General features: G+C 38.9%; 1 protein-coding gene across 1 annotated transcript in view; it reads left to right on the forward strand.

The window, feature by feature from the left end:
• The window catches only part of LOC108675177, a 47,042-nt gene that overhangs the window by 19,115 nt on the left and 11,303 nt on the right, over nt 1-16,624 (forward strand). The window contains exons 4-6 of the mRNA XM_018163169.2: nt 14,856-14,914; nt 15,173-15,798; nt 16,058-16,326. Coding sequence (XP_018018658.1) covers nt 14,856-14,914; nt 15,173-15,798; nt 16,058-16,326 — 954 coding nt within the window. The remainder of the gene's footprint in view (nt 1-14,855; nt 14,915-15,172; nt 15,799-16,057; nt 16,327-16,624) is intronic.

Raw genomic sequence — 16,624 nt, forward strand, 5'->3', positions numbered from 1 at the left:
TAATTCATTCAGTTTTCAACCTTCAACTTGTGAGTTTGCTTCGCGGTATAATCACTTTAAAATTTTAATTCACTATAGTCAGTTCAACCGGCATCTGCACTTGGTCAAGTAGTCACTTCAACTCAGACATGACTTGAGTTACCTACTTATTCAGACTTACTAAGCAAACGTTTTGTGATTTTCAAATGAAGATTTATGAGAATAAATATTTGTGTATTCTTGAGGCAACTTGTGGTTTTGAGGCTGCCTATGGTCGGCCGGAGCTATTATGTTCGGGTGGCCCGCTGGTCATCTATTGCTTCTTTCGCTAAATGATAGCGCAGAAACCACTTGACAGCGACAGCTCAGTAATTTATAACATTGCCATCTGTACGCTTATGACTCGCTGTCACTGCTCATGACTTGAGGGCACTGCTTATGACTTGCCGTCACTGCTTATGACTCGCTGTCACTGCTCATGACTCGCTGTCACTGCTCATGACTCGCTGTCACTGCTCATGACTCGCCGTCACTGCTCACGACTTGCCGTCACTGCTCATGACTTGCCGAATACGTTCTAGTTACTGCAAGAAACTGGCACTTCTCGGTTGGGTTATTTCGTATTTGACGTAGAATATCAATGACCAGAAAGCAGATTAATAAAAGACATGATAAGGCCAGCAGTTGAGAAATAGGTATAATAAAAGCCATGATAATTATAAAACATTATGTCAGTTGGAAGAAATGTAATAGGGCATTCGTTGCTCCGTTTTTTGTGTGCTTGTTCTCTGTTAACAATTAGCGCACACAATTAATTTTTTACTGTATAATAATTAGTAATAAATAGTTGGAATAGTATGAAACATTTCAGAAAAAATGTTTCGAAGCACAAATGTTGCTTAATTTTATGTCATTTACGAGCTCCATCTACGAAACAGGACAGTTTGTGTTGGGTTCAGCGCGCTGATGGATAAGAGTGGTTTATTGAATATAATAGTACTTTGAAGGAGGTAATCTTGTGAATTTACGGTTAAACTATTCGGAACGTTTTTCTCTTCACGAAGTGTTTAAAATTGTTGACTATTTTATTATGTTCGCGTTGAAACTTTTTGGTTCAAAATGCAGCACTCACAAGGTCGCTCAAAACGATAGCACGCTTGCGATAAATAGACGAATGCGCGGTGTTTCGTACTCTCCATCCACAGGATGTACATATGAGCTAATGTTACATCATGTAGCCTGTGTGCAGTGCTACGTCTTGTTTTGGGGTCAACATATGAGTGTCGACATACAGCCGGTGCTCGTTACCGTTTAATGAAGCACCGTTCGAAGCGAGAACTTGAATTTTATCTACAACTCCGATTTCGCGATCGCCTCGAACAAGCGTGAGTGCTGACTGCGTACTCTTTGGAGATTAATGATTAGTGATGATGATGTAATTTTTTGCTCGTTTCTATACTATGTACATGAGAGGTGTTGAAAGTCTTTTCAATCTTGATTGTTAGTTCGCTTATCTTGTGGCATTAATAGCCTTTTTTTTGTGTCCGAGGCGAGTTTGGCTATTATCAGAGCATGTGTATTTTCATGACCGGCAATTCCAGTAAGATCTATGCTTATGTTAAACAAAATAAGTTGATGGTACTGTACTGTAAGTATACTGTACTGTATTGATGGTACTGTACTGTGGTACTGTAAGTATTGCCCCATCTTAAACTTCGATCGTTTTGCGTTAATTATTATGGAAATCTTATAATTCAAGAGATCGAAAAAATTTTACCTCACAAATTTTGCTCTTGGAGAAGCGAATGAGATGCCAGCGCTTATATGTTCTACATAATTATCCTTCACAAGCACATCGTGAGAATTATTTGATGACGGATTTCATGAAGCAAGCGCGTGTAAATTTCGTCTTTCAGCTTCATATTATAGGATGAACTGCATTGACACAAACTTCACGACTTCGCAAGGAGATAATATGACCGGCGGGAAAATGGCAGCTCCGTGTTGCCAATGTTGAAAAATCACGAGCTTTCACCAGAAATATCCTCTTAGCTCTAGATCACGACAAGACGATTCTCTGGGTTGATAAAGTACGCTCTGCTTTGCATCAGATATGCTGTATTTACCGCACTTGACTAGACGAGACGATATGAAAAAAATTTCCCGAGTTTCGTTTCTTTGAAATGCGGATAAGCGAATTAAATTTATGTGCACAAGTAAATCTGGAATCGATTTTCTACCCCAAAACTTAATCTGCATTCCAGCAATTGCGAAATTACTAAGCTAATGAAACATTCAATAGAATAAGCACGTTCCTTTCTATTTGTTTTCATTATGGAAACATCATTTGTTAAGAACGCAACCATCATATTGCCAAACGCTACGGAAATTATTATTATCGTTATATTACATTATTACTCACTGTAATGACAAAAACCTATAAGTAACGATCTGATACACCATTTATAGAAAAATAAGTACACATTCGCAACGGTTTGATGCAGACAGCCGATGTAAGGGTGCCGTGAGCACTCCTGTTTACCATATAGCAGAACTCGCCTGTCGAGTCCATTTGCAGACGTATATGACGCTGTAGTTGTCTCCGTCATTCTGAAAACATTTTACTGGCTGAGCTGTCCATAAATAATCGTTAATTTAATAGTTTCAAATTTCCATATAAATCACTTCTTCACTTGGGCTTCTTTGGGCCATTTTCAGAAAATTCAACATGACAGAAGCCGCGTGCGTCAAAAGAGAGAAAAAAAGTTGGGGCCCTTGCGGAGGTTCAATTGAACTTTGATTGTAATTACTTACGCAGAAGGAGAAAGGCCTGTGGTGTTCAGCAGACGTGATGTGATACAATAGTTTGTAATAATTCAAATACCAAATTCTTGCAATAATGGCAATCCCACTTGCCGTTTAGCAGCACTAAGTCAGTTTTTTAGTCAAAGTTGATCTTAAAATTGTTGATGTTGAACAAATGTCGTGACTATTCAAATTGAGCATAGATCAGTAAAAATAATTACGCTTATCAGCCAAGATATACTGATAGACTTAACTGAATGTATACCGATATCTTCGTCTTTACTAGCAGTTGAAAAAAAACATTCAAGTTCTTTGCCCAAGTTTGGTTGTCATGAATGATTTCCGTCGGAGTTTTATCATTGAAAGGAAACAATTAAGAGGCCAATGTTCAAATAGTGACTTCATTTTATGATGTCCAATTTCGCAGACAGATTAGTACCGGAATGCGAAAATATTTCTTTTAACCCGATTAGCAGGCCTAGCCAGACTTCGTTTGATGTGCGGTTAGATATGAAGACCACACACTCTGCAGTGTCCACCTTTATTCAGTGTTCATTCATAGCGACACCATGACACTATAAAGCAATTTCGCCTTTTCGCCCAAGTTACTTTCGGAGGCAACGTTTACTGATGGATTTGCTTGCGCCATCACTTACAGCGTTTGTTCTCGGCTACAATAGTCTGCCTTATAGAGGTCGGTGTCTCAAAGACGATGACGTAGCTTTTTTTTCAATAGTGAAAGGAAAAAAAACCCTTACCCGAATCACATCTGCGAAACCAGTTCAGTTGATCGGATCAGACTTTTTCTATCTCCATTGATACATTTGTTTGTTCTTGATTCGCCAATCGAGAGATCATTGTTTACAATTATTGCACGAATCAGTATATAACAGAGCTGATGAGCGGCAATTATGACAATTTTCGATAAAAACACTGTTAGTTATATTATAGAAGCAGCTGCATTGTTAGAAAAATTACCGTTAACGGTATTACCGGCGTTTCAGTGGCCGGTCGGCACGTGAAAAGAAACACCGTGTCGCTGTTTTTATGCTAATTTAACACTAGAAATCAGTAAAACATCTGATAAAAACGGAACAACAGTTTATTTTCACGGGGCGACTGGCCACTAGAATGCCAGTGGGACCGTTTTTTCACCGTTTTTTCTAACAGTGTGCAATTCACCACTCATCGACCCTGTATCAAATTGTTGTCCACTATTTTACAGTTTTCCTTGATTGCAAAGCATCTCTCGTATCTCTTGAAACTTTAAAGTCTCTGAAATTAATTAAACTGCCTGAAGGTACAACTTAAGTTAGTGCGTTAATCTCGCACCGCCCGTCATAAACAACGATCATTTGGTGTATGCCCGCCACTCTGCAGAGTGATCTTTCTAGCTTGTATATTTTCAATGATGCAATTTTAAGAAAAATGAAAGCCACTAATTGTTAATTGAAATAAATTTTGAGGAGAAATGTTCGAATATCTGACGAAGTTCTGTCTATAAAAAAATTCAAGCTCTGAAATTTATTGATCTACTAGTACTTTAGGCGTGACGACTTCAAAATACTCTTTGGGGAAAAAACGTAAAGTATTTTTTCTTATAGCATTTCGAGCGTGACTTCGAAACGTAATTTATTATCGATTAAGTAACTTCAACAGGTTATTACTCATCAGAGGCAATTCTGAAGCGAGCATCAAGGCTTGAGTTATAACCCATCAAGCCTCGCCTAACCTTGAACTGAATGTTTGGTTGCATCTCCATCAACAGTTATTATTAAGTTTCTTGCCACTCGTCCATGACTCGTCGTGGCATAACAATTGACATCACTTCTGCGGGGCCGGAGTTCATTCTTGCGTCACGCGTCCGGTTCCGCTAATTGCCTCGCCTTCCTCTACATCATGACACTTGCGGTTGCCTGCTTGCGCTACTGGGTATTAGATCTGCATATTTCATGGCGTAAATAATAGATGGGTCATTCTTCGAATTCAATTGCTTGTCCAGCCTTATTAGTAGAAATGATACGAGCATGGCCCTTAGTTATGCCCAATTGCATTCTTGTTTCTCAAGAAGAAACTTAACTCGCGCGAGCAAAATTGAAATACGCAAGACGTTCGAAGATCGTTATTGATGCGTTATTTGATTTAATTTATTGTCTTCTCAAACCATATTAGAGTAGCACGTCTAGCACTTTTATGTGACACGTGAACAGAAATTTTCGTAGGAAAACCTTGGAGCAACGAAGCAGTCAATTCACGAGTGAATGGTTTTAAGAGTAGGGTATTCAGATTCTACTCGTTACTTTTATATCACAATTTTTCTGTTATGTATTTCCTAGATTAATTTCTACCTTTCTTACATCTGAAATTTGTTTAATATAATCATGAGATTCCTTCGGACGTCAGTATGAGCAAAATACTCTACACAGATTATTGGTGTCCTACGTATTTCTGCATTGTGCAAACAAAAACAAGCGGCAACGCACAATTCGTATAAAAAGAGCCCAATCCTAGCCATCAGTTCGAAGTATAGGTTATTGTAAAAATAAGTTTAACTGGAGGTGTAATCCTGCGGATCGTAACAGGGTACATAACAAAAGTCAAATTAATCAAATCAAAGACCGTGCTCGTAGAATTTGTCTGGAAGTTATGAAATAAAGAATATCTTAGAATCGTTTAGAATTTTGCCTGAACAATTTTGAGCTTCGTGCCTATCCTAGAAACTAACGAAAATGTAACGTAACAACTGATTATTACGCAATCCTAAAGTTGACAACCATCAGGAGAACGAAGTTCTTGTTTTGGTCAACGGAAACTCCATTTGAACTTTTGACTGAGGTTTCATTACCTCGCTATTGAGGAACAAGTCATCTCTCAGGATCACGTCTCCTATAGATGTCATCTGTCTGCTTCTGTCCATGTCTGATTCCTAAAGCTTCCATTGATTCTATTCAAGAGAACTCATGTGTCACGAGAGGGGAAATAAACAGTGATGACGTGCGTGTCATGACCACGCAAATGAAAATTAAGTGAAGTAAATGTCTGCATTTACAAACTACTTCACCCCTGCAGAAGATTTTTTACAATATCCGAAAGTAAGCTACATCTCTTTCGTAATTCAGCAAAAAATAATTTTTCACAAATACTCAATATCATTGAGGACATTATTTGTACACTAACCATTATAATACTTTATTAATTTTTACAAAATCCTAAAAGTGTCCTTTCTGAAAACCTTAGTTAACAAACGTTGCAATTTGATATCTTCTGTAGGAAACTCTATCTACGGTACGCATTTTGTCAACGAGTAGGTGTATATAATGGGACTAATCAATTAAATTACGTTGCATGGTTTGAGGATCGTAAATGTCCCGTTAACCTTACTTTTTGCGTCGGTAATCTGTTTGATTGGCTTTGATATTCGAAAATATCTACGATTCAATGAGTGATTTGCTAATGAGGTAAGTAAGTCTGTTACATGCATGAGCCCGTTAGCCATGGTATACTCATCGCAAAACGTCAGCAATTAACAGCTCGGATGCCAGGCCGTTGCACCAGTCTATCGACAAATGTGTTATGATGCTCTACACGACAAATAACTTATGATGCTCTACATGACAAATATTTTAGGATGCTCTACATGATAAATGATTTCTGATGCTCTACAAGACAAATAAGTTATGATGCTATTATGAAAGATTGCTGCTCTGGTATGAGTCGTACAAGCTATGACGTTTCATTATGATACCGCAGCAGCCAAAACAGGTGAGCTGCCTTGTTATGCCAAGTTTTGCATCAGGCGCTGTGACATGGGAGTTGCGAGGCACTCAAAAGTCGCATCTGCCAATGATGCACGGAAGATGCGACGTCATGCCAAGCGTTGCATCTGCCGCTTAGTCTAGGATTCCAGAAGTCGACCTGGCCCGCGATGACTGAAGCAGAAAGTGAAAGGGTATACGTCGCCCTCCCTTCCTCGCAGCTGCACCATCCTTGTGTACAATGAACCTGTGAAGCTTATCTCGACAGTTGTTTGTTGACTCCTGCTGTCATATTTAACCGCAAACAGTGGCTTGCGCTTGTATATCTTCTTTCCGTTTGTAGTGCGTCTACGCGGGACATCTTTCCAACATGCGATTATCAAACGGTTGTACTACATTGATCTAGTACGGATTGAATAGGATTTGCGCAATGCTGCCTTTGAGAAATATAAATAAAGTATTTTCCAGTAATTCTAGTATCCAAAATCCCATAAATTCTGTTCGAGGCAGAAGGTCGAAAGTCGCGATTTTTATTCATCGAAAGCAGACAACATTCCTAGCGCTGCATTAAAGCGCTTGTGAAAGCCGGTGTTCTCAGGTCGACCTTTTCAGCCAAGCATGCAAAATTGGGTTACTCGCTTCAGTTCGGTGCTGGTCAACCCCAAAAGCATCGCGACGGCTGAAAATCCTTAAACGCTTGATTTTATTCGTCAATGAAAGGACTGAGAAACATTACCGTTAAATTAATTAGATTCAAGGCTTGCTTGCCCTCGCATGCTACGATATAATCACGGGTCAACTTCCTTTTCGGGTCTCGCCCGTGAATTTATGCAGTTTTAACTGACACATCGACGTTTCGCACATTTTTTAGTGCGCTCCAACCACTAGTAAGGGGACTTTGTTGCGAGTTTCCCCCATCATCAATGCATCGATTTACCCCTTATGAGCGTTCGCGGCCAGTTTCCGCGTTGCGACTTCTCGCGTCGGTGTCGCGATCCTCACGAAACAATCAGTGCCAGGAAATAAAACTCGAAGAAGAACCCAAGACAACGGACTGCGGCATGCACTTCATGATAAAGATGACCCTGGTGCTTATGAGGGAAGAATTGTACCCCATTGAACAATGTTTCTGTCGATCAAAGAGCGGGTCATGCGTGATGAGCCGTAGTACCGAGATAGCCGTCCCTACAGCTGATCTAGTGTCCGATTCCTTCTCTGATTAATTTAACGTACACTTAACAATAAATTCTGTTTGGACTAAAAAGAATCGCACGTACGTTTCTACGGGATCGTGATTGAATAAAAACTCGTGAAATGGGTATTACCCAGGTCTTCCAACAAGTGCACGATCGGTTTACTGTGTTTTTTTTTTCAGAAATTTCGACGCTTCAGAAAGGCTTAAGTTATTATTTATTTGGAATTATTTACTTGGAATTTATCATTTATTTGGAATTTATTATTTACTGGGTTTGGAAATAGCACACAGCCTTTTCGCTGGACTAATATATTTACGGTTAAATTCATTGGGCTTGAAAATAGGAAAACGACATTGCACACATCTACATACAAATGAGAACGGTCCGCGGTGCAGTCTAGGGCTAAGTTACATGTCCTCGTCGTTACAAGTGTAAAAATTACAGAACAGTCAAGAGGATTACCATTTTAAAGTGGTAATTTGGAAAACTTTCACGTTAAATTTATTTGCATCGTATGCGACATTTAAATTACATACGAATTAATCGAGTTTCGAAGTTTCGCCATCAACTGCCCCTGCGCCTGGAGCAATCGCCGGCCTTTTGTTTATTGAGAGACAAACGCGACAATTTTAAGCAGAGTTTCTCGCTTCGCTGCGTGAAGTTAAGTGGAGCAAAACGATTAGGTATCCTCTTTATACAACATCCCTGGAGGCTAGCAGCAAACTAAGAGCCTTCATTACACTCCGGTGCACTTCTGTTGCATGACTGCGCTCAAAATACAACTTTACCATGCTGTTTTTGCCAAGTCATGTTCAGATTAAAAATTTTTAGATTTTATCGATCGAAAAAAATAACGTTCGATTCAACTAAACGTTTCGACTCACGGCCACACGGCAGGTCTTGAGAGTATGGACTTGCTTTCATGTGGCAATATTTTAACCATAATTGTATCATGTAGACTTAAACGAATAAAAAAAAGTTCCTTGAAATATCAGTGCATTTTTAATGTTAATAAAATGGTACCGTACCCTTAATACATCGTTAATCACTGACAAATAATGCGAGCTTCTCAGCACGACCCAACATGGATTCTGGTTAGTATGATGGACATCTGGCGACGAGCCGTGATCGCTTGCACGTAATTTTCCTTTATTTACATTCAAAACGTTGGTGCACATCTCCACTGATTAGTTTGAATTCAATATTTTTATTATGAATTAATTTTTTTCGGTTTGGTCAGCGTTGTAATATGGTAACTATGACCTTATGGTTTGGCATCGTGAAGTATACGCGCTCGGTATGACGAAATTCCATTCCAATAAAAAGTGAGTTGCTTATTGTGAAGAACTCACTCTCGTGTGACATTTCGTCATAAGCTCTCAAAAAATACTTGGATTTAAATGAGCTTAGCTCTATGAAGACATCGCTCCAGTGAGCATGAAACAAATGAGAATATTTTTGCCTACATTTTTGCCCTTTAAATTGTGATAGCAGACCACGACACTCCTCGCTGATCTGATGAGCTTGAACACCTCCAAAACCTTTGAGCTTGCACTGCTTAGCTGCCCCTTCGAAAACCGAATCTTTTGTTGTTGCTACATCGAATTTATTGATACCTCATCGCAACTACTTAATTTGTTTACTCGCTTCGGCAGCAAATTTCTTTTTAACATTTATTAGTTTTTTCCCAAAAATATTCTAGTTTTAAACTGCAATGTTGCCCTCTTTAAATCATCAGAAGAAATAATTATTAAAATTTCAGATGCGCAAATTATAGATTCGTTTAATTTTTTGCTAAAATTTACACTTTTTCCTTTCTATTTTTGTGAAATTTCGCCTGCGTTTCGGGAGGAGCGCTTACGTTAAATCTATGATTAAAAACACACGTCAAGATTCCCTCTTCTAATTTCAATTGAAATTCGGAAACATGATTTTTATCATGGGCAAAATAACGGCGAAAATTTATGCCGTATTATTTTTTTGGGTTTGGAAAGACTTTAGGGCGCTTGAGAGCGACTTTCGAGCAACGTGTATTGGAAAGGTCAGCAACGTGTGATTTGTCAGGAGGTTTCAAGTGGTCATTCTGGAGAGTCAATTTACGGCAGCCTTGAGAGCGTTAAAAATGAGCGGTCACTTGCAATAGATCTCGTAAATATAGCTAATTTTCTGACTCTTTAGCCTATATAAATAACAATGCTGACATTCGTTTCTCTAATAATTTTCAGAATTAGGAATCTTGCGAAAGTTCTCTCTAAGCTTGCATGTCTCCTGAATGTGATCATCAATACTTCCCCTACACAGCGTTAGCGCCTGCGTCTCTTTGTTCCTTTTCGCGGAACATTGACGACCTCAGGTCCTGGTGGGCATTAAACAGAGTCTGCCTCGTCGTTCCCGTGACATCGGTTCTCTCATGCGCACATAAGGCTGCTGCTGCAGCCTTACCTTGCATATTTGCAAAGTAATTAAGCTAATCGTTTCTTTCAATTATGTTGAACGCGCAAGTTGCTCGTGATCGCTAAAATTTATTAATAAACTCAAAGGTTCATTTGAATTTACTGGTTTACTTTTAATTCAAGACTTCAAATTAGATAATTTTTTCATTTATATGATTTTTTTATATTAGTGATGTGAAGAAGATAATTCTCCGCATGGTGTGAAAATAATTACTTTTTTTATCCATGCCGGGATACTTTCACTCAGGTTTCTACAAATCTCATGAATAACTCTTCGATAATGTTCGTGTCTCAACTTGCCTGTTTCGCACGCAGTCTTCGTGGACGTGACCTCCGAATAACGCGTCGCCAAAACATCTTCGTTTCCAAGGCTACGCGCGCTCGTGGCCGCTCAGCTCTTCGGTCATATCCCGTCTTAGCTTCGGGTCCTTAATTGCGTAGCATCTCATATACCAGTGGTCGGGTGTACCTAAAATAATAGCACTCTACCCTTCAGGGCGCCAGCGGTTCCTGCAATTTTTCAAGGTCTTAAATCGAAGGCATTTTTATAATATAATTAAGTAGCTTCGGTGCACCAATCAATTATTTAGCTTCAGTGCATATGGAGTTCACTTTGGTTAGGGCATTATTCATCTATAATATCATCCATGATTCCGTTTTACTGCGGTAGTTTTTTGGGGATTAGTTGAATATTTTAGCGTTGCATATTATCAGACCTATTTTTGTCAGAGTTATGCTCTTGTTTCAAGCTTCTTGGTAAAAGAACTATCTAACATAAATTATCCCATTCTCGGTGTATCTTAGCAGTATGTTAAAGTTTCGTGCACACCTATTCGTGAAATTCAGAGAAATTTCCCTATTACCATTGAAATACAGTGGCAAACATTGCGACCCAAAACACATGTCAGAATTGCTACTGCAAGAAAAAGATTAATGACACCAGGACCGAAACAACAGGATCATAAGCAACAATAAGATAGTGTGTTGTTGGTCCCAGCGAAGGCTATTAACCTTTCACCCGTTGGGGTCGCATCCATCACGGCGTGAGGTCATTCAGTCCTTGCAATCTGCTCAACGGTGGGATCGCTACCTGCATCCAAAAGAATATTAATACAACCGTGTAATACTTTTCAGGGAATTTTTTCGTGCATTGTCTTCACTCTATAATAGGGAAGCTATCTTTCTAATCTTCATCTATTCGAGTCATCTTCAAGACGCTGGAAACCATTCATTTTCTCTCCTCATGTCACTCAATCTCGCTGATGAAAAGGAAAAATGTTTTCCGGCTATGGGTGAACAAGTGAATTGCATTTCTTAATGCATGACGATGCCCTCATGTGAGGGCGTAACACTTATAGGATCTCACTGAGCTGCCGTCGAAAATTGTTTGAGTCAATTTGACGGTCGCAGTCAAGACGGAGCGTAATGTACCTGACGAACTACGCGCTACAGCACAGGTGCTTGACATGTTGAGGAGTCCATGAGCTATGAAACTCAAAGGCACAATTAAAAAAAGCATTGCATGGATGGGATTAAAATCCAGCAGATATTTCATAACATTTCTGAAAGTAATTTTTTTATAAATTGATCCTTGTTCAATAGAATTCATTTCTGTAAAGCGAACGTAATCTGAGGAAGATCTTCTTGTTTGCTCAGGATTAAGAGTGATGTTGAAACTCAAGTGGATGGAAAGGCATTGTTTATGTTGTTGCAGATGTCAGCAAGCTTGGGCAAACGCTGACTCTCGTTAGTCACGGATGAGATTATAAATCTTTCATCGTGCGCTAATATGGGAAGAAATCTATGATCTTTTGGAAGTGCGAAGCTGTCTAGGACAAACAAAACATCCGTACGCTTGTTCCATTGGGCGGACGACGAGTCAACGACTGTCTGCATACGCCTGCACAGTAAACATGGGCAGGTAACATGACTTGAAAATGATGATAATGTGGCGGATATTGCGCCTAAGCCCACTTGTAATATGTTGAGAGATGTGCTCGCTATGTTCTGGCTTTTAATCATTATAAATATAAAATACTGCAGGAGGTGACAGCTATATATTTGCCTCCAAATTAGGTGGTGGGCATCATCATTCCATGCTAAATCAGGCATAAAGGTGATGTTGGAAGCCTCTTAAGGAATCTTCAAGCTCGTAAATGACAAAGATTGTGTGAGGCTTCTGCTGTTTATGGCCTTTCTTCACAGCGATGTAAAAACCAATGTCGCTATATATTTTTATCTACATAATTGTTGAAGAATATTTACCAATCTCATTAATCGCAAAACTTAAACTGCGTGCAGAATTTCACCTCAATTTAAACACAGAAGCTTTGGTTGAAAACTGGTACAAACATATCGTATCATCAAATATGAAAACAAAGAAAACAGAGCAAATGAGTGAAGACAGAATACAAATAATCGCGGCATGAAAAGAACACCCCATCTTCCTTCGAACTTTCACTGGAATTTTAGAACGTGGCCTCGGACGTGCCTCATTCCGGAAAATTAATCGCAAAATAGCAACCTTGAGGACGTTCCGTTAATTTATTACGACACTCAATGAAATTAGCGCATATATATTATGTGTAGTCACAGAGAGGAAGCCGAAAGCAATCGCTGTTGAACTGTCAAGCAGGTTAGGAGTGGCCGCGTGGGAGGAGTGAAAGCTTGCGAGGTTTGGTCACGTGCGGTCATGCTTCTATTATATTTCTGTTTGCAGGAATGAGTACGGGAAATCATTGTAATAGAATCGTTGAGTCGTCAATGAAAGGATTCAAAACATAGCTCCCTTTACATGGCTTTCTAGGCATACATGAACATTTATATTCATTTGCATTTTCCTCTTGACTTGAATAGACTCTCCTCTGAACTAATCCGAGGTAATGCCACTTGGCAATGGCATATCAAAGCTAATGCCTTGTAATACCACTTATTCTAGCCTGGCTGTAGAGAACAAATTGGTTGGCCATGATTCAAGATAAAAATTACTGACTACTCAGGCTCACTTCAGCGAGATTATGTCACTCTTCAGGCACTTGCTTAAGAGACCAAATCAGAAACCTCCGTATTAAAATAAAATTTTAGTATGAATTCATTTCTGCTGCAACTCACTTGCTACTTGTGAACTGAGGAGAATTTGGTAATTTCCATTGCATTTTATGTCAATATATAAAATAGTCGTCGTCATAGACACGGCTATTGGCTTTTGATATCTAGCGCTTAGTGTCTTAACGTGTAAATAAAAATGGAAAACAGCATTCGTAACGATTGAACACGTCCCATTTTGCAAATGCATTTTTGAAAATTGCAGTTATAATAACTATATACAGAATGGAAATCTAAAATGAAACATTTTTACTATGTTCACAAAAATTCATACGTGCGTGTAAAATATGAGAATTGACAATCTGAAACATTCAACAAGCTGTGAAAGTTCTCCTATGTTCAGTATCAGCTGCAGGTCTAAGGCCTATTGACTGGGTGACATCGCTATTACATTTGTATTACAAATGTTTAATGTCTTCAAATGCACATATTACGTTGTAACCTAAAAATACTAGCGTCATTTTTTCGTCACGCGGCTTTGGTCATTATTTCCGTTCTCCTCTATGATATGGCAAGTGACACAATTATATTAATAAATATAATTGAGATTTATGTAAGCCCCATCAACATCTGAGGATGAGTCAGCAAAAATATCATCGCTTCGCCCATGCAACCACTTTAATTGCTTCGACGCAACTGTAATTAATTATAATCACTTTCAAATTAATAGTTATTATCTGCAATACTTTTAATAGCGAAACTGGGATATTTAATTACTCTATTTTTTTATTAAAATCTCATCACTAACAGAATTACTTTTGTTGTGTTGCAACGAACTTTTTCTGCACATAACATGTGTAAAATTTGTTTTATATTCAATTCAGACAGGCTCGTCTTACACTAGCTGGTGCTCTATATTTTGTTGCTAGCTTAACGAAACATGTGGGGCTATTACCGTAATTTATAATTACGCATGTACAGTAAGTGGTTTCACTATTCATCGCAGTTGGCCAAATTACAGTTGAAGCAGACGATAGAGCACTGGACAAGATTGTGAGTTTACAAGCATATCTGAAATCGAAGGACGAGGAAATAAAAATCCTATCGGTGCGAAGGCATTGCAAACTTTTTACCTTAAATTAATGACGGCTTAATCATGATAACATTTTGAATACATTCAAATTTAATATTGAATAATGCTGCATTCAAAACATTCAAACTTATATGGAACGTCCTACTTAACTTTTATTGTTACATTTTAACTACGCTATGCAAGCTCAATCAGTATGTTCGCCAGTATCGAACGCGGCGACTTACATCATCGAACGTTGTGTGAATCATCTACGTTGATCGATTCGCGTGACTTCTCGTCTGTATTACAGAGACTCGTTTTAGTGAAGGCCGCACTGACGGAACTGCCAGCGGGTGAGGAAGTCTTGTGGAACCTCCAGAGTCACCCAACCTTAGCAGACTGCGTGTCTAACGATAGTCTCATCGCCCATTGGGTTCTTGTCTCTGAAGTTTATGTCCGATTTATATAACCATGTTTCTTGTCCTCTCAGGATCAAAACAATGATGAAAACGGGTAATTTTGCTAAAATATATGATGCTTTTTTCGTCAGAGTTTCATCGCCAGCTCGGACGTAGATGCCCAAAACTTACATCAACATCTTGGCTCAGAGTAAGTGGTATTAAAGGTTTATTTGTGTAAGGCTTATCCTTTATAAATAAGTTATTTGTTATTGATTCGAGACTAGATTATTCAGACTTTGGTTTCTCTGAACAAAGACTTGAAACAGAAGGGCAGAAAATTTAACTGGACGCTAATTAATTTATGCTGTTAATTACTATGCTGTTAATTGATTATGCTGTGTTAATTGCTGGGTTTTTAGAATACTAGAACATAGAATAATCTGCACCTCCCACAACCCTGTTGTAGATCTAACAAGTTTGATGCGCAAACCGTGATGCAAGTGGGAGAACACTCAAATGAATTCGTCGTGTTGAACCAAGAAGTATCGCCGCAGCAGATCAACTCAGCAGGATTTCAATCATTTGGAGTCCCTCTTCCCACTGGCCCGCTTGAGTCTCAAAACTTTGGTGAAAGTCAACTCACAAACGGGATCGGCTCTGCAACTATCAAGCAGCCTTCTCCCACGGCGCTTCATGAAAGTCATCTTGCGGCTGCCAACGCTAAATCTCACTCAGGCAGCGGTGCCTCTCATCCTCAGCATCAAGATTCCTCGCACCATGGTTCAGGGAATGAGCTTGGGGTCTCAAAGTTAGAAGATCCATCGACAACACATTCACAGTTCTTTGTGAACCTAGGTGAACAAGTGGGTGTTCCTCTGCCCGGACTGGAAAACTCGGGTGATGTCAGACCCGGAAATGATTTTAGTCTCTCAACTGGCAATGCATTTACCGTGACTTTGGATGATGATTCTGTGCTCGGGTCTGTTGAAGATAACCTGGACACAATCAAGGACATCATGGAGAAGGAAGACTTAGAATCCGCCTTAGAAATCTTGCAGGAAACTAATCTCCTTGACCAGCTAATGGATGAAAGTAAGTTAATATGTTATGAGCCTGAAATATTGCCACTCCTCATCAATGAATTTCTATGAAATGAAATAAATTAAATATGTAAAAAAATGAGTTCACCTTCAGTTTTCACATGCAATTTTAGTTGGCTAGATGAAACAAAAAGAAAATCTTTCGATTAATCTGGTCGAATAACTACGATAAAACGTTACCATTAAGAGTACATTGTACAATATGAGTTTGATGTTTTTTAATTTATTTAATTTTCTCTACTGTGTAACAGAAAGTGGAACTTTCCTCCTCCTCGCGCCGACGAACGAGGCCTTGTCACGCCTTTCCTCAGCTGAGCTGGATGAGCTCAAGTCGAACAGTTTATTCTCCTACCACATAATCCCGTTGGGCGAAATGCCCGCCCCGGAGGTCATCAACGATTCGACTTTCGCGACCCTCTTAGGAGAGCCTGTTCGTTTTAATGTTTACAACGGAAAAGTTTTCGTTAACGGCAAAGGTCTTGTGAGAGGCGACATCAGGGTTCCTCGAGGAACCATCCAGGTAATCTTCGCTTCTGAAATGAAAACACTATGATGAATGAACAAGTGCGATTCAAGAGTTTAAAAAGAGTAAATAGTTGAAATGATTCATGATTTGCAATCAGTTTTAATTAGACTGTAAATTTGTAATTTGATATCTACTTTCTCAAAAAATGAGTCCATTTAGTGACTTTTCTTCCAAGATGGTTTGAATTTAATAAAATTATACTAATAACGTATATACTTGTGCAACAAAAGTAAAATTGCATGTATTAATCTCAAGATTAATAAATGCACTAATGATTTTTTTATTTAGATTG

The sequence above is a fragment of the Hyalella azteca genome, unplaced genomic scaffold (assembly GCF_000764305.2).
Source record: "Hyalella azteca isolate HAZT.00-mixed unplaced genomic scaffold, Hazt_2.0.2 contig3942, whole genome shotgun sequence".
Classification (NCBI taxonomy): Eukaryota; Metazoa; Arthropoda; class Malacostraca; order Amphipoda; family Hyalellidae; genus Hyalella; species Hyalella azteca.